General features: G+C 47.8%; 1 protein-coding gene across 4 annotated transcripts in view; it reads right to left on the bottom strand.

The window, feature by feature from the left end:
- The window catches only part of arhgef18b (rho/rac guanine nucleotide exchange factor (GEF) 18b), a 60,821-nt gene that overhangs the window by 11,422 nt on the left and 30,265 nt on the right, over positions 1–19,134 (bottom strand). For 3 of the 4 annotated variants that reach the window (XR_010329503.1, XM_064331707.1, XM_064331710.1), the window contains 15 exons: positions 18,350–18,416; positions 14,764–14,920; positions 13,687–13,793; positions 12,907–13,047; positions 11,235–11,485; positions 10,520–10,645; positions 9,750–9,867; positions 9,223–9,477; positions 7,447–7,523; positions 6,744–6,922; positions 5,129–5,202; positions 4,509–4,694; positions 2,828–2,992; positions 1,345–1,463; positions 325–387 (listed from right to left, as the gene is read on the bottom strand). Coding sequence is in view for 3 of the 4 variants with exons in the window: in XM_064331707.1 (XP_064187777.1) it covers positions 325–387; positions 1,345–1,463; positions 2,828–2,992; positions 4,509–4,694; positions 5,129–5,202; positions 6,744–6,922; positions 7,447–7,523; positions 9,223–9,477; positions 9,750–9,867; positions 10,520–10,645; positions 11,235–11,485; positions 12,907–13,047; positions 13,687–13,793; positions 14,764–14,920; positions 18,350–18,416 (2,085 nt within the window). In the remaining variant the exon portion in view is untranslated. The remainder of the gene's footprint in view (positions 1–324; positions 388–1,344; positions 1,464–2,827; positions 2,993–4,508; positions 4,695–5,128; positions 5,203–6,743; positions 6,923–7,446; positions 7,524–9,222; positions 9,478–9,749; positions 9,868–10,519; positions 10,646–11,234; positions 11,486–12,906; positions 13,048–13,686; positions 13,794–14,763; positions 14,921–18,349; positions 18,417–19,134) is intronic. The other variant, XM_064331709.1, reaches the window with a different exon arrangement.

Here is a 19,134-nt window from a genome sequence, read left to right as displayed (position 1 = left end):
GAAACAACGGTTCTGCCCACACCCGGCTACCACGGCAACCGCAAGTGGAACCACTCAAATTCCACTCAAAATTCAGCATTGCATTACTAAATAATGAAATTTCTACATTATACAATAGATATACAATTCCAAAAACCTCATTTTTAAAACAGACGATGTCGTTTACTACACCCGCTATAGAATAATAGTGTTGTATCGTGTGCTTGCACTTTCGCACGCCTGAGCCATGCTGGGGTGCAGCGCACAGCGACCACAGCAGCATGTGACTGCCGTCCGCTCAGACGCGACTCCAAACCCCAAGTGGGATTAAACCCACATGCCTACCTCCGCCTCGGGGAAGGAGTTTGACCAGATGGGGTTCCAGTCCGCTGGAGAGGCCTCGCCAACCTGGGGGAAGGACAGGTACACCCGTTTAACGAGAGACAGACTAACGATGAATCCATCCATTATCTGACCCGCTTATTTCTGGTCAGGGTCGTGGAGGGGCAGAATCCTATCGCAGCAGGCACTGGGCGAGAGGCAGGAATACACCCTGGACAGGTCTCGAGTCCATGGCAAGGTACACACATCATTCACTAACACACTCATACTGACGGGCAATTTAGCCTCTTCAATTAGCCGAACCTGCATGTCACTGGACTGTCTTTCCCCACACACCAGGGGACCTTCCCGCTGTGAGGCGACAGGGCCACCCACTGCGCCACAGTCCCACCCGCCAACATTTAATAAATCATCCTACTGTATCTGCCAGGGAAATGTGCATGAGGAGACACAGGCAGCATCTAAACATCTAAAGAACACTGACCCAGTTCTGCATCAAGCTGTGTAACACAAGACAGAGTGATCTCATCCACCGGGGCATAAAACTAAAACTGAGGGCATGGAAAGTTCCGAGGAGATCATCAGATTCCCCTTATCGCCGTCGACGGCTATCACGTTAGCATGGCTTGTTTGTTGTGCGAGATAGACTGTAACCAGGGTGGAGGAGTCCATCAGATATGTGACACGGCCTGGCCCTCAGGAGGAGTCAGGATTAAAGGGCAGGAGAGGGGAGGAGAGGAGGGAGGAGGACAGAGGGGAGAGGAGAGGAGAGGGAGGGAGAAGGAGGAGGAGAGAGGGAGGGGAGGAAGGAGGAAGGAGAGGAGGGGAGGAGGACAGAGGGGAGGACAGGAGAGGGGAGGGGAGGAGGACAGAGGGGAGAGGGAGGAGGAGAGGGAGGAGGGGAGGAGGAGGGGAGGAGGACAGAGGGGAGAGGAGAGGGGGAGAGGGGAGAGAGGAGGAGGACAGAAGGGAGAGGAGAGGAGAGGGGAGGAGAGGAGGAGGAGACAGGAGGAGGTCACTCACAGACTCCTCCAGGCTCTCGGCAGCGCAGATCTCCTTCAGCTGAGGGTCGGAGCTGGCCCTCTGGCTCCTCTCCCGGGGGGTCTTGCCTTCCCTGCTGTAGGTCTTCTTCACGCTGCCATCTGCAGGGAGGGAGGCGTGTACAACACACACTGTGGGCGGAGCTTAAACGGGACAAGCCACAACACAGGAGCGGCTTTATCACACGCACTGATAAAGCGATGTGCTCGGGGAGCTGGTGAACACACTGTGTTAAACTGCACTGTTCCCACTTCAGACATGAACTTGCATAATGCAGACAACCAAAAAGGCTGTATTTATGAAACATAGACTTGCACATACATAAAGCTTCATACTAATATGCTTTCATGCACAACATATTAACTTTATTTATGAAACATAGGCTTCTAGACATGCTCAGTCATGGAAAGCTTATATTTAATAAATAAAATTAATGTTCTGTGTAGAAAAGCGCGTAGCGCACTGAAAGAGCTCCACGGTGTGCTGTGTATAAAAGTGTGTAGCGCACTGGAAGTGCTCCACAGTGTGCTCTGTATAAAAGTGTGTAGCGCACTGGAAGTGCTCCACAGTGTGCTCTGTATAAAAGCGTGTAGCGCACTGGAAGAGCTCCGCGGTGTGCTGTGTATAAAAGTGTGTAGTGCACTGGAAGTGCTCCACAGTGTGCTCTGTATAAAAGTGTGTAGCGCACTGGAAGTGCTCCACAGTGTGCTCTGTATAAAAGCGTGTAGCGCACTGGAAGAGCTCCACAGTGTGCTCTGTATAAAAGCGTGTAGTGCACTGGAAGTGCTCCACAGTGTGCTCTGTATAAAAGTGTGTAGCGCACTGGAAGAGCTCCACGGTGTGCTGTGTATAAAAGTGTGTAGTGCACTGGAAGAGCTCCACAGTGTGCTGTGTATAAAAGCGTGTAGCGCACTGGAAGAGCTCCACAGTGTGCTGTGTATAAAAGCGTGTAGCGCACTGGAAGTGCTCCACAGTGTGCTCTGTATAAAAGCGTGTAGTGCACTGGAAGTGCTCCACAGTGTGCTCTGTATAAAAGCGTGTAGCGCACTGGAAGAGCTCCACAGTGTGCTCTGTATAAAAGCGTGTAGTGCACTGGAAGTGCTCCACAGTGTGCTCTGTATAAAAGTGTGTAGCGCACTGGAAGAGCTCCACGGTGTGCTGTGTATAAAAGTGTGTAGCGCACTGGAAGAGCTCCACAGTGTGCTGTGTATAAAAGCATGTAGCGCACTGGAAGAGCTCCACGGTGTGCTGTGTATAAAAGCGTGTAGCGCACTGGAAGAGCTCCACGGTGTGCTGTGTATAAAAGCGTGTAGCGCACTGGAAGAGCTCCACAGTGTGCTCTGTATAAAAGCGTGTAGTGCACTGGAAGAGCTCCACAGTGTGCTCTGTATAAAAGCGTGTAGCGCACTGGAGGTCCTCCACAGTGTGCGGTGACCCAGCCTGAGGACAGAGCTCCAGGCCTTACTCTTGCTGAGGACGCCGGTGCTGCTGTCGTAGCCCCCAAAGGTGTCCGCTCGGCGGGGCAGCACCCCCGAACCCTGGCCCTGGCCCTGGCCCTGGCCCTGGATCTCCTCTGGACGTGGAGCGGAGTCTCTCACGCCAGACAGCAGGAGGTTCTGCAGGTTCTCCACTGGAAGAGGAGCAGAACAAAAACAGAGCCTTAAACTGCAGGACTGTCTTTCCACAGAGAAACCAGACCCGTAAACTACAGGACTGTCTTTCCACAGAGAAACCAGACCCGTAAACTACAGGACTGTCTTTCCACAGAGAAACCAGACCCTTAAACTACAGGACTGTCTTTCTACAGAGAAACCAGACCCTTAAACTACAGGACTGTCTTTCCACAGAGAAACCAGACCCTTAAACTACAGGACTGTCTTTCTACAGAGAAACCAGACCCTTAAACTACAGGACTGTCTTTCTGCAGAGAAACCAGACCCTTAAACTGCAGGTCTCTCTTTCGACAGAAAAACCAGACCCTTAAACTACAGGACTGTCTTTCCACAGAGAAACCAGACCCTTAAACTACAGGACTGTCTTTCCACAGAGAAACCAGACCCTTAAACTACAGGACTGTCTTTCTACAGAGAAACCAGACCCTTAAACTACAGGACTGTCTTTCTACAGAGAAACCAGACCCTTAAACTACAGGACTGTCTTTCTACAGAGAAACCAGACCCTTAAACTACAGGACTGTCTTTCCACAGAGAAACCAGACCCTTAAACTACAGGACTGTCTTTCCACAGAGAAACCAGACCTTAAACTACAGGACTGTCTTTCACAGAGAAACCAGACCCTTAAACTACAGGACTGTCTTTCACAGAGAAACCAGACCCTTAAACTACAGGACTGTCTTTCCACAGAGAAACCAGACCCTTAAACTACAGGACTGTCTTTCTACAGAGAAACCAGACCCTTAAACTACAGGACTGTCTTTCTACAGAGAAACCAGACCCTTAAACTACAGGACTATCTTTCTACAGAGAAACCAGAACCTTAAACTACAGGACTGTCTTTCTACAGAGAAACCAGACCCTTAAACTTCAGGACTGTCTTTCTACAGAGAAACCAGAACCTTAAACTACAGGACTGTCTTTCTACAGAGAAACCAGACCCTTAAACTACAGGCCCTTCAACAGGAGGACTGTCTTTCCACAGCCTTCAATGTCTGACAAAAATAAATAAAAAAATACATTAATAACCTTTGTAAAAATCAACAATTATTTTTAAAAAAAATGTAAATAAAAACATGAAATACTTAAATCAGAACATAAATATCCTCCAAATATATATTGTTTGTTTATTGAAAATATATGAATAATTATCATAAGAAAGTCACTTCACTTAAACCATCTGAATGCTAATGAGAAAATAAAATATTTATAAAGGAGCAGTAATGTGTTGGACTACCATAAAACACACACTTGAAAGATTTGCAAGAGCTGGTATTCACAAATAAAATTTCAAACACAACCGTTTCTGGCTCAGGTCTGGAAAATCGGGACTGATGCTGCAACAGTGACTGCAACACGCAAGTTAACAAAACGAGCGTGAAACAGGCGTGCCACGCACTGACGTATGCGTACTTGTATCAGCTGTTCAAGCTAAGCCGAAATGTCTTCTTTGGCCAGTGCAGACGCCCTACCTTCAGTGATGGCTCCCTTGAGAAGCTGCTCCCCCTGCTGGAGATCGGAGGCGTCACCGCGCAGCAGCAGGCGAGAGTGGGAGCCGGTGTCCTCCAGGCCCGCGATCACCTCTGCGCAGTCGGCGAAGATCTGCAGCTTCTCCGTCAGGCTCTGCGCTATCTGCGCATCCTTCTGGCTAAGGCGCTCTGAGGCCACAAAAGCGAACAAAAACATTCGTTAATAAATGCTAATAAAGCAGCTTTACACCAACAATATGACCTAATACGGTCACATAAAGAACACATTCAAAAGGATCGTAAAGATCATTCTGGATTCAGAAAGTCTCTTCGGCCTGCATCTCCCAGTGTAAAAGTTAACTTAAGCTTAGCGAGAGTAATCACAATAATACTATCATAACGATTTTTAACAAGGTTCGTGGTACCTTAAAACCCCAGTAGCACAGAGACAGTAAGAAAATGAAGACACTGTTTAAGACTCAGCCCGGACTTGCACAAGAGGAGGACTGACAGACTCTCAGACTGAAATGAAGCCTCAAGATGAGGAGCAGAGGTTCAGACACGAGGGGTCAGTCCTGAACACCAATCAGCCCAGGCCCCGCCTCCTCCCTCCGGAGCCTTACCCTGGATCTCTTTGAGTCTGCTGGCCCGCGCCGCCTCCTGCTCACTGAACAGCCCCTCCTCCATGTGCGGGCAGCTGTGGGAGAGGGAGGCAGAGAGAGGTCACAGAGGGGCCTGCACACTGCTTTCACTGGCCTACCTGTACACTGGGTTTATCTGCACACTGGGCCTGCTTCCACTGAGACTACAAGCACACTGGGGCTACCTGCACATTGGGTTTACCTGTAAACTGGGGCCTACCTGTACACTGGGCCTACCAGTATACTGGCCTACCTGCACACTGGGCCTGCTTCCACTGAGACTACAAGCACACTGGGCCTACCAGTATACTGGCCTACCTGTACACTGGGTTTACCTGCACACTGGGCCTGCTTCCACTGAGACTACAAGCACACTGGGGCTACCTGTAAACTGGGGCCTACCTGTACACTGGGCCTACCAGTATACTGGCCTACCTGTACACTGGGCCTACCTGTACATTGGATCTACCTGCACACAGTGTTTACCTGTACATTGGATCCACCTGCACACAGTGTTTACCTGTACATTGGATCTACCTGCACACAGGGTTTACCTGCACAGTGGGTCTGTGAGGCCACGCTAGCTGGACTCACTTGTATAACAGTGTGACCAGGCGGTACTGGATGGTGGTGAACAGAGACAGCGTCACTCCAGAAGTCAGATGCCAAAGTACTGATTTATTTACAGTGCTTCCCAAAAATCTCCAATTAAAACAAAAGCAAAACATACATCTTAAGCAAGGTACTGCACACTCCCGGGAAACAATAAAAGGGCCTTAGTAACAGGTAGAATTAGTCATTAGTAATTAGCAGATAGCTTTAGTATGATAACATTATCCAGCCTAACAGCAAGCTGTTCACCCAACAAAAAGAAAAACCCCACTGAAAGAAACAGGCCCCATTATATATATATTTCCCATAATTGGGCTAAACCATTCCCCAGGGTATTCCAATTTACATAGCCACAATGGAAAAAAGTAATACATGCAATAACAGTTACAAATTACATCAATTCAAGTCATTTTAACAATACAATGGTTATTCCTTTGAAGTTCATCCTTGGACATGCATAATCAATCATATTAAATCAAAATGGGTCATGTCTCAAAATCTCGAAACCCTCCCTTTAAATTATGTCTTCCACTCAACCGATAAATAGGCACGTGAACGCCGCGCATGCGCCCTTGTAACCCAGCCGACAGCTGAATGCGGAAGTGGAGGTGTTTGTGATTCAACTGTGAGTAAAATGAATGTTTGTACTGAAATATAGGAAGGCGTATGACAGAAACACAGATGGAATATAAAACGAACCATGTAAAATAATGGGTACCGCATTATTTAAACAGTGGAGATGTTCGGCTGCAATAAACGGGAATGTGAGCGAATTATTGCGTTGCGTTTTATTTATGGGTATGACCGAACACTCTGCTATGCTAAACACAGTTAACACGCGTGCGAGCTATTCACGCTCTTGGGGACTCGTGGGCTAGCGAAAGGGAACGGGGGATCCTTTTCACAGGGTCTACCTGTACACTGGGTCTACCTGCATACTGCAGCTAACCTTCACACTGCACTAGGGCCTGCAGGGGCACCCTACCTCTCCACCGCCTGCCGGATCAGCGGCATCCAGATGTTGCGCTCCTCCTTGGAGGAGGTGTGGATCTCGTACATCTCAGGCTCTTTGGAGGAGGCGCAGATGAGGAACATGGCCTTCTCCTCGTGGGCCACCTCCCGCACGATCAGCTTCTGCAGCGAGATCACCGACGGCTTGTTGTCCTGGACGACAAACAGTCAAACGAGCACAGAGTCAGGAGAAAGCAGCACCGCGCCATCTGTCAAAAACTGCACAGAAATAGCCCTCAGCCAACCATGAAACAGTTCAGTGAGAGACATGCCTCTCTGGTCTGTACTCCTGTAGTACTTTTGGCCTGTGGTGTGGAAGCCAATGGCTAACAAGCAGGAGAGCTCAAGTGCTTCAGCTGTTCAGCTGCAAAGTTGTCTGTCTTAACAAGCGTTTTAGTCACTGTAATGAGACTTAAAACCTGTTGTCTTTCAAGCAGAAAATATTTGCTTGTCTGAAGTTACTGTGTTGCTTGAAGAGTGAAATTTTCGTACCCCATTGGCAAATCTTGAAACGAGTCAAACTGTCCTGCCTCATTGGCAGACTGAAATACATTTTTTACAATTTCTTTGGTTTTTGTAGTGTTGTGCACCTTTATTGGGAGGGTGTGGCATGGAATAATTTTTGAGAATACCTTGCCTTTCCATATTTGGAAAAAAGCACTATTTGTGAAACTCACCACAGTGGAGAAAGTGTACTTCTGATCCTTCTCTTGCAACAGCAGGAGAACGTCTGACAGGAGCACTGCAAGGACGTCTGAAATGAACATATACGTTCACACATCGCAGACACTGTAGTTAAGATCAGTCTCTCATCACACATCACAAACGTCCCATTTCTCTAGTTCTAGCATCCGTGCTTTCCTTTTATGGGGTCTGGCAACTGCACAGCAGGGAAGTGGAGGCATTCTCAGTACATTTTCAGGCCTGTTCTTAGCTTCAACATGAAAACATGACAAAGGAATGCAATTTCTGCCATGAACAATCAGAACAGGCCTACAGCAAAGATAAATATTTGGCATTGTTTTCATGTCAGAATGAATAAGCGATTACCTCATTTCTAAAACGAAAGCTATATGATGTCACAAACCAGACGGACAAGTTTTTTTTAAAGCCAATATTTTTCCTACATCTATTGTGGAACATAAATCTCTTGAGGCTTTAATCCAACTTGCTTTTTTATTCTGTCATTTCTACCTCTGTTGTCAAAAAATTGATCGTAGTGGAGAATATAGAGCAGCTCAGAAGCTCCACATGATGGTAAATGTATTAATGGACGCTGCAGTGGATTCAAGACTACCGAAAAATTGAGCACTTGATTCAATATTCTCAACCCAAACAGATTACCTTCTGGAACATTCTGTGGCGCTCACATTAGAAAACAAAGTTTAAAAAAAATAGCCCAGACACTGCACATAAACTACACTTCAAAAGCTGCCCTTTAAAGCAGAACAAGTGAAGAAACTTTCAGAAGAAGAGAAAAAAAGTATGAATTATTACAGAAATATTTTGGAAAAATAATTTTGGGTAATAGTTGCAAACATGTGTGGTAATGCCTTCCAACCAGACTGACTAACCACCTCTCCTACAGCTAAACCTGAAGTGCTGTGAATATACGAGGCTCTCTGGGGTTCAGAGAAGATCTGGGGCACAGATACTCAAATCTGGCTCTCAGATCCAGATCCAGCCCTGGTTTTCACTTCTCCCAGGTAATTAATTAAACTACTTGTGCTCCTGATTGGCCAGACTGCCTGCACACCTGACTCCCAGGTAAAGGGAGGGGGGAAAACCAAAAGATCTCGGTCCTCGAGGACTGAGCCTAGAGTAATAGGAAGCTGGTATGGCGGGGCTTTGCTATAGAGGGTATGCACATGACGTCACAGACAGTGGAAGTCACTGCGGTTACACCCACTGAGTGGCAGAAAGACTACGGCGTGGCAGCGTTAGCGTTCAGCTTGAATACCGCGAAAACACAAAAAACACATCTAAAATGGGAAAGAGCTGTTCTGCGATTGACTGTACAAATAGATTCAACAAGCAATCGGAGCTATCTTTTTACAGACTGCCGAAAGCTAAAGAAAAGAGAAGCAAATGCATCGCTGCAATTCGCAGAAATAACTGGAATCCAGGCACCGAAACGTGGATTTGCATTTTGTGTCAGGTACGTTGGATTTCTGTAAAAAGATAGCTCCGATTTCTTGTTGAATGTCCATGGACCACTGGTTCTTTGGTAAGTTGTAAGGATCACTGTTGAGTCCAACTGCCTTTAATCTAAGCAAATAATAGTTTGTTTTACTCCTGGTTTTGCAGTTTCCTCTACTAAAGGCAGCCATGTGGCAGCATGTTTTGCCACTCAGTCCCAACTGAGAGGGCGTAGTCCGGTGGGAAAGTGACCTCGATGCGTACCCTCTATAGAGGCAGACAGGTTGTCACGGCAGCGGTGCGGGCGGGGCTACCTTTGAGCCTGCCGGAGGCGGCCTTCCAGTTGACGGTGCCCTCGTGGAGCAGCTTGCGCCGGCCCTGGCAGAGGTCCTCCCGGCGGAAGACGCGGCCGTCCTTGATCTTGCCCAGCGACTTGGGCTCCATCTTGGCGGCGATCTCCTTCAGCCGCGACAGCTTCTCGCACTCGTTCACCTGCGTGTCCACCTGCATGATGGTGTCCTTGATCAGGCCCAGGGCCCGCGTCAGCTCCTCGTGGTCTTCCGTGCCAGCTGCAGGCATCACAGACACAGACACAACGCGCGGTGGACAGTCAGACTTGCTGCAGCTAGGAGAGGAGCTCGCTGGCTTTCACTTTGGCCCGTCTCCGCTTGGCAAGGCTCTGCTCCGTTTAGCACCTTAAATTGCGCTCCGCAGCTGCATCGACCGAGGGTCAAACAATCAGTGCGGTCTCCGGCCAGCCAACCGGAGCCCAGACCCAGAATCCTCCGCCCAAGCCACGCATCACATTTCCTTCTCTGAGCAGAAATGCAGCTGGACTTACCTTCAGTGTTCTGCAGGATGCGCTCCACCAGGACGGGGTACTTAGTGATGCGCTGCGTTACCAACAGAATGCACTCCGGCACCCCCATCCTACGCACAATGGACAGGTTGCTGATTCTCTGTGAAGTAAGACAAGAGGTAGAATTTTATTTATGTTTTTTTTTTTTTTTTTTACATCAACAACCATGATAATAGTTAATATGAGAAAAAAAAAACGTTGCTAATATGAAAAGTCCCTGAGGTACGTAAGCGTTATGTACGTACATAAATTGACAGACATCAATTTAAATGTGACTTGGAAATGTATGTATAAATACATAGATAGAAATTTTATTGTCAGAGAAAATTACAACCCTTAAGTAAATGGCAAATGCAATGCAACGCTAATGGAGGAGAGCAAACAGCCAGAAAGCCATTTTACAGTTGAAAACTGCTCGATAAGCACACGATACAACACGGAAAAATAGGGCATTAAGTAAAAGTACAATGAAATACCACAGACACCTTATACCCTATTTTTAATAACATTATTACAATACGCACGTGTTAGGGAACCTTCACCATAAGGTAGATTCCATTTCTGTAATGATTTTGAATTTCTCCCAAGACAGTGTACAAAATTTACATAACCTGATGTTACACAGGGTGAGGACTTTCTACATTAATATTAACAATGCCAGTACACTTCAATAACCTGAATGAAAATAAATAAATGCAATCTCAGTGCTCGCAAGGCACAGTGTTAAGATGAAGGGATTTTTGTGCTCTCACCCGCATCAGACTCTGGAACTTCTTGCTGTTCTGCTGCAGCTCTTTGTAATAGCTGAGCGCTTCGTTGTGGTGACCGCAGAATTCACTGTAGCTCTCCTTTATTCTGTCTCCAGCCTCGCCTGAAAACTGCAAAACACAACATTTCTCAGAAGGACAGAAAATCTTTTTAAAATCGACCCCGTCATGTGCCACTGGCTCTTTATTTACGACTCATATTTCTCATAACCTTGCATACTCTGACATATCATGTTATCACCACCAGGGGGCACAGATGAGCAAGCTTTAAGAGTGTAACGTCAGTATTCAAGCACAAACCCTCAAGCACAGACCGCCCTCTTTCAGTCTCTGTGGTAGTACAACAGGGTTTACAACCTTTTCTGATCCAGGGACCCTCCAACCAGGCTCAAAGGCATCCAGAGGACCGCCATCATAAGTTTAACAGGGTTATATATATGTATATATTCTTCTTTTTTTTTAGTTTTACTATTCAACATTTTCCCAAATCTGCATTTAGCCATTGCATATCAAGTCTGGCCAGGGATCCCCTACAGCACCTGCAAGGAACCCCTGTTGAAGACCCAGGATGTAGAGAGCTCCTGAGAGCTTGTAAATGCTCCAGAAATGTGAGGCCATCCTGAACACAGAAACAACAGCACCACCCGCTGTCTTTAAGTGGTACTGAAGCGCATGAGCCTGTAGGGGGGGCCAGGGGTACCTGGGCGCACAGGACGTCCCCCAGCCTCTGGATGGCGTAGTTGTGCTCGCTGCCCGGCTGCAGGGACTCGCGCCGGCGCTCTTTGAGGCGGGACAGGAAGCGGCGGTGGTTCTCCAGCAGGTTCTCCGCCTGGGGGAAGATGCGCTCCAGCTTGCGCTCCTCCAGCTGCAGGTCCTCGCGCATCGCGTGCGCGTACACCCGCAGCATGATCTTCAGCGTGCGCACGTGGTGCATCTCCGTCTGCATCAGCTCTGAGCAGGGGGACACGGATAACTGCCGTTAACGCTCCGGGAGGATAACCCCATTAGCAGATACACTCTGCTGGGATAGCTGCCATTAGCAGGTACACTCTGCTGGGATAACTGCTGTTACCAGATACACTCCGCTAGGATAACTTCCATTACCGGATATACTCAGTTAGGATAACTGCCATTACCAGATACACTCTGTTAGGATGACTGCCATTAGCAGGTACACTCTGCTAGGATAACTGCTGTTACCAGATACACTCCGCTAGGATAACTTCCATTACCGGATATACTCAGTTAGGATAACTGCCATTACCAGATACACTCTGTTAGGATGACTGCCATTAGCAGGTACACTCCACTAGGATAAGTGCCATTAGCAGGTACACTCCACTAGGATAACTGCCATTACCGTATACAACCTGTTAGAATAACTGCCACTAACAGATATACTCCATTAAGACAACTGATCCTTTTTCCTTTCCAAGATATTTTCATGATACAGGTATTCCCATCTTTCATAAATGACACATTTCAAACTTTCAGATACAAACCCAACTAACAATGAAATTATTGTTTACACATCTATTGAAATGTTATGACCACTGTAATTTATTACGTACTGTAGTTAGTACATGCTTGCTACAGACCCATAAGAAGTGATAATCCAATATCATACATGCTTCCTACAGAACTGTGTGAAACATTCCACACAGGTGTCAATAGTTAACCATTTTCATTGCGATGGGGTTTTTAGCCAGAGGGGGGTTGTTTTTGGAGATGAAAGATATGAGGATTGACAGACAGATCTCACCACCTCCACGGCAGCTGCTGGCAGGCTGAGTGCTATTGCTCAAAATGGTTGCCATGCACCACTAGGGCGCATGCTGCTAATTCACTCTAATGTGCTTTCAGATGTGAAAGGCGCTATGCGAAGGTAATCCATTATTAAACATGCTTATCACAACTTTAATAGCACTGCATGTGCTTTCTGTGCAAACTTATCATCACAGTAGTTACACCTGCAAGGCTAGGTATCCCCAAAAGCTAATACTCAGCACAGCACAAAAAAATTGAAAATATAAAAAAAAATTAAGACATTTATAGTCACAAAGTACAAGGCTGAGTAAAAGTGGCCCTCGCCGCTATCCGTCCGACAACTGAGGGGAGGAGCTTGGTAAAGCCCTTAACCTCCCCTAGTCCTCTGACAGATCACCTGCTGTCAACCATTTTCCCTAGATGCTTTGCATTTAAAATGAAAAGTCATTAAGCTAGAGAGGTGTCGTTTCCATGGAAACACATGAGTCTCATATTAATATCTGGTAAACAGCCACTGCCATCGAGCAATAAACACGTGTTCATAATGAAACATAAACGTCGTGCTACACAATTCCAGCTAACGACGCGCAGCGCAGCCGACTCACCGTAAATGACATCCTGCCTCTTCACGGCCTCCTTCGGGTGCCCCTTCAGAAAGCTCTGGTCCACAGCCAGGCTCCAGGACTCCGGCTCCAGGTCCTGGGCGTCGGCCTCCAGTTCCGCCCTCAGGGCAGTGTAATGGGCGTCTGCGGGGGAGGCGGAGCAGAGGGGCTCATCGGCGGACGCGCCTTAATGAAGCGCTTCGCATTCACACCGCCATCCCGCTAACCCTGCTCTCCCCTGCAGCTTCATCGCAGCAGGGAGGCCCCGCCCCCTCCCACCCTGCTCCCCAGCCCAGATCAGCACTGGTGCAGAGACAGACAGACTGGAGTCCGTCAGGAGGACAGACCACACTGCTGCAGTTGCTGTTGATATTGATGCTACTATAATCGGCTTGTTTGCGTACTGATGCCAGATACTGAGCTGACCGTGTGTTGTATATTACTGCTGCCAAACCGTGCACACTGGTCTCTGTGTTCTTGTGATACGTGCGGTTTTAATGTTGTTATATTTTATTAACTTTTCCACATGCACTGTGCAGCGGAACCAATCGCCTGCCTGGGGACAAATAAAGCTGAAATTAAATGGCAAAACTACTACAGACTCCACCCAAAAACCGCACGAACCCTCAAAGATCAGCGCGCGTACGCTGCGCACACGCTAACCAGGGTGCCGAGCGCAGGGCGTCAGCCGGGGCACAGGTGTACTGCGCACAGGTGTACTGCGCGCAGGTGTGCCGCTGCCGCCTCTGGAGCAGCGCGTCGCGCAGGCGGCCCGACGCTCACCTTCGACGATGACGGACTCGGTGGTGGAGGGGGCCAGCGACACCGAGTCGTCCGACAGGGGCTTGAACCGGAGCCCGTCGGTTTCGTCCATCTCCCCTGCGATGGATCTGAAAGGAAGGACGCGCACGCAGTCAGGACAGCGAGACCGACCCCCCCACCTAGGACCAGCATCTGTCAGGGCAGCTACACCCAGCACACGCTCCAGACCCCTGTTCCAGACAGCTGCCCCATCTGAATCAGTCAGGTGATTAACTGCCACAATAAGCAAGGAACAATTCAGCTGCAGCAACTACAACATCATTCTCAGAGAGCAAACAAGACATACATGAAATTTATGATGACTTTATCATTTTATAAAGGGGTATGCCTGCACAAAGATTTTACAGGCAATCAAAGCGTACAACACAAAAAACATAAACACACAGAGAGACAGGCAGGCAGACAGACAGACAAAGGCAGACATAGACAGACAGACAGACAGAGACAGGCAGAAAGACAGATAGAGACAGACAGACAGAGGCAGATAGACAGAAAGAAAGGCAGGCAGACAGACAGACACAGAGACAGATGAGACCAGCAGACAGACAGACAGGCAGACAGACACAGAGACAAATGAGACCGTCAGACAGACAGACAGACACTGAGACAGATGAGACCAGCAGACAGACAGACAGACAGGCAGGCAGACACAGAGACAGATGAGACCGTCAGACAGACAGACAGGCAGGCAGACAGACAGACAGACACTGAGACAGATGAGACCAGCAGACAGACAGGCAGAAAGACAGAGACATAGAGGCAGACAGACAGACAGACACAGAGACAGATGAGACCGGCAGACAGACAGAGACAGACAGACAGGCAGGCAGGCAGAGACAGACAGACAGACAGACAGACAGACAGACAGACAGACAGACAGACAGACAGAGACAGACAGACAGACAGACATACAGGCAAAAAGACAGACAGACAGAGACATAGAGGCAGACAGACAGACAGACACAGAGACAGACAGACAGACAGGCAGACACACAGACACAGTGCACGTATGCGTGTCCCCCAGGCAGAGGCACTGACCCGGAGCTGCTGTTGTGGCTGAGGGCGGCGTTGGCGGAGGCGGCGGGCTGGTTGTGTGCTCGCGGGGTGATGGTCATGCCTGTGGCGCGCGGCGGGGCGGAGGAGGAGGGGCCATTGGTGGCGGGCAGGGTGGAGGAGCGGCGCTGGTCCCTGAGGGCTGCGGGGAGACGCAGGCCGTCAGAGCAGCAGTAGCGGCGCAGCGCGGAGCGGCGGAGCCAGGAGCGCCGCGCCGAGCCCAGGAAGCTGCAGGTCAGCAGGTCCCGGTGCAGGAGCACCCGCACGCCCAGCCTGCTCGACAGGCTGCACGCGGCCGCCCGCGACCCGCCCCCCGGACCCCCCGGGCCCCCCTGAGCCCCCCGCTGGGCCCTGCTGTTGCTCACGGCCAGCTCCATGCTCGCTGGGTCTCCGTGGGAAAGCGTGGAGGCGCGCGCGTCCGGTCCGCTGGGCTGAGCTGGCACGCTGTGGCGGTGGGGCTCGGGGAGCGCCCGCTTTATAACAGACCCTGCCTACGTACAGAACATTCTAGAAATCACGCATGCACTTTGCCACCTTCCCCTCCTCTCCTCACTCACTCACTCTCTCTCTCAGTCCCTTTCTGCCTCTCCCTCACGTAGTGATTAGCAGATTAGCGACACCAGGGGTGGCTGGGATGTCTTGTAAGCCTGTCTGTGTAGCAAGGCTCATCTAAGTTCACAGAGGCAGCCTGCTTTCTATTATATAAAAGACCAGATTCACTCCGAGCCCCTCTGCGTACTTCTCTGACTGAACCACCCAAATCACATTATGTCTGGATTACTGAAATGCAATGTTTACAGTAGGTCAGCATGAATTAACCACCAAAAATGTGGCAAAAAATTCTGATAAAATTTAAAAATCATATATTGGGACATATTTGATATTCAAATCTCAAATGTACATGAACTTCTGCACAAAACATGACCTCTCCTTTAAAAAAATAAAAAAAAGTGCCTCAGCACACAACCTGCAAGGCTTTCATTTCCTCCGGCTACTTCAGTTTTGTGACACTCCTAGTTTCTTTTAAGGTCAGCTTGACTCTACGCCTTTAAAGGCAAGGCTTGGGTATAATACCCAACAGTGTATATTTGTAAGAGCTTGCCTCACAATACACCATCTCCTTTTTATTGTTTGCAGCACTACTGCATTAGACATTTTTCTCTATGTCATCTGAGAAACTGCTCTAACTTGCCCACCACATGCTACATTGTGTTTATGCATTACGATACAAATCAACGATTCAAATTTCATTTGATTTTCATTTTAATTTTAAATGTCATTTTTATACATTATAATCATATGTAATTAAAATAAGGTTTTATCAGTATGTGTCCTTCCTCATGACAACACATTAAAAATTTTAAATAATCTGCCATCAGACTGAAGTATACGGTACAAAAGCCCATGAACCTGAGTACTATATGGTTATGAAGACAGTAAAGCCAAAGTCAGTGATTCATAACTACAGATTCTGTAACCCTCCCCCTACACCTTACCATCTGATCCTTGGATGACACATACTGCGATCGGGCCATCAGTATGTTACCTAGTCTTTTCTACAACGTTATTCTGACAGAAGGGTGTATGAACCCGTTTGTATTTTTATGGGGGAAGAGAGCAGGATTTGCTGGAAGCTTCCAGATCTCTGGCTCCCTGTGGAGGACAGGCCCTCCGATCCAGCGAGTGTTCTTCAACCTATTAGCGTCTCTGCTGCTTACTGGAGAGGTGTCGGGTGCGCTAATGAGCCAATCGCCACGGCGCCACAAAATGCCAGGATGTCAGGCTGTTCCAACACTGTCAAATACAGTGATGGCCAGACGATTAGACCGTCATCTGCTTTCAACACATCTGGCTGCACAAACAATAGAACGAATTAACTTAAAAACACAGATGAATTACTCCTATCAAAATATTACGGTGCGTGATATTTGTGTGACTAGTGATTTTTATTGCATAGCAGCAATACAGGAGCAGTGTATTCCACATAATATTCACAACTACCATGCAGCCAAATATGCGAACATTGAGTTGTCTTATTTTGGAAACATAACAGAATTCAATCTGGCAGCAAAACTCACTTGAACTAGTCACGCTCGAATCACGCTATAGTCTGGCTTTCCTCTGAGAATATATGAGAGAGAAGCCTGCGTGCTATTGGAGCACCGGTGCTTGTGCAGATATTAAACATCCCTTTGTTTGGACTTGCTACTTTACCAGCTGGTTTAATACCTGGACTGTAACCCGCTCAGCCCATTTGCCTGTTTGCTGTGATGGGCCCTTTAATTATGTTTGTGTTACATCCGTTCCAGCTGTATTCTACACCGGGGGCGGCTAGCGCAGGATGGCCTCCCCCTCCATAGCAGAGTTCTCTCAGAAATGTCTTCCCATTGGAGAGTTTTTTTCTCTTGCTCTTCCCCCTCCCCCCACATTGGAGAGTTTATTTTTTTTTATTTTGTCTTTATCTCACTCGCTTCCTCTTTCTGGCCTGGATGTGGCTAACTTTGGCCATCTGTTACTCTGTAAAGCATCTTTGTGAGTGTTCTCTGTAAAAAGTGCTATACAAATAGAACCCGATTTCATTTGACAGAGATAGCCAGCTAGTTAGATTTGAGTATCGTCAATAGCACAGGTTAAACACCTATTTCAAGAAAACAATTCGCTATGTTTTCGGAACTTGATCAGTAGAAAGTCGTGTCCTCTAAAATGCAAGACCAAATGTTCTGGGTGACTTTAATGCATTCTAAATTTTAGTGCAAATAGCATGACCACTTCCCCCCTAGAGCTTAAAAACATTAACTGCAACAGTCATTCGCCATCAGCCTGTAAGCATCAACATCAATTTTCTGTGACCTGTAAACACTAATTGAGCCATTAACAAAGGGCTGCACAATATATGCAATCTAATCATCATGTATGATTAAAGAAATAAACATGATGCCATTGAGGCGATTATTCTTACGCTTGAAAAAAAAACATGATGATATACATATCATACAGCCTTACACAAACATTAAACATGCTCATTATAATAATGAAAACTAACGGAGCCGAAACCAAATGGAGAGCTCTACAGATCTGTCATTTTACAGCAGATTAATCAGGAATATCCTGGAGGGCGTGAAATACAGGATAAGAATTCCCACACCTGGCTGTTTACTTTTACACTGGAGTGATACAGGTAGCTCTTCCCTAATCCTTCCAGATGAGCCTGGATTCTCCTATGAGCACAACAGCCTGCCTCCTTTAATTAGACCTCCAGGGACCTGTATTATCCTGCGGCCCCAGGTGGAAACAGGTCACCCGCTTATTTATCCAATCAAAGGGCAGCGACCGAGGAAACACACCAGCTGACCGGAGAGAGATAATTAATCTCCATCCCAACTGATACCTGGTGACAGGCGAAGATCAAAGACAGCCACAGCATGGTGTTTGCCTTCAAGTTCTGAAGCTGGTGAACTGACTCTGGGAGAAATTATATGAAAAAACAAGGGGGGCAAGGGGGGGACTGCAGTGAAGTGGGTTTTTTGCGAAACACAGCCTTTAGCTCAAGGCCGTGGCTCTCTTCACTCACCTTGGTTATAGAACTGCACAGTGCTCTGCACTACCCCGGTGTTTCTCGGCAGGGAGTCCCTCAACTGCTGAGGGAGAGGAGGAGACAGAGAGAGAGAGAAAGAGACAAAGAGAGAGGAGACAGAGAGAGAGACAGAGAGAGAGAAAGAGACAGAGAGAGAGAAGTAGTTGCTAAATTAATATCGTATCCGGTGACATTTTGACTGCTGTGGATACTGTGCTTGACACTGCAGACATGGCTGCCATACAGCTACTCACCACAGGCCTTTGTTTATAAAAATAAATAAATAAATAAACACATTTTTTTTTTTTTAAATGTCTGTGTAAATTGAATATATTCCTCACAGTCAGACAGAGCGTGTGTGTGTGTGTACACTTGTGTGTGTGTGTGTGTGTGTGTGTGTGTGTGTGTGTGTGTGTGTGTGGCGTGTGTGTGATGAGCGAGTGAGGCTTGCAGGCAGTCTTTATGTTGATGGTGGCAGTGGAAGGTAAATATTAACTAAAGCCCATAACATTTCTACCAGGAACGGTTTCATCACCGCCCGCAATTCAGCCCCCTGTTCTCCAGAACAGTCTAGTGCTGTCTCTCCTCTGGCAGACTGTCAAGCACAGAGCACTGTGAGGTGAGAGAGTCAACACTGTTCACAGGTGAATCACACACACCATGGGTTAGCAGCATGTGCCCCACAACGGGTACGCTGCTAATTTGGACAAGTGGTAAAAGAGCCGACGGGGTCCCAGAAGCACCGCATCTGAGGACCCATGAGGCGGCGAATGCCGTGTTTT

Source organism: Anguilla rostrata, chromosome 4, assembly GCF_018555375.3.
Source record: "Anguilla rostrata isolate EN2019 chromosome 4, ASM1855537v3, whole genome shotgun sequence".
In the NCBI taxonomy this organism is placed as follows: domain Eukaryota; kingdom Metazoa; phylum Chordata; class Actinopteri; order Anguilliformes; family Anguillidae; genus Anguilla; species Anguilla rostrata.
Note: the sequence above shows the minus strand (reverse complement) of the source record. Positions and strands in the feature narration are given on the sequence as shown.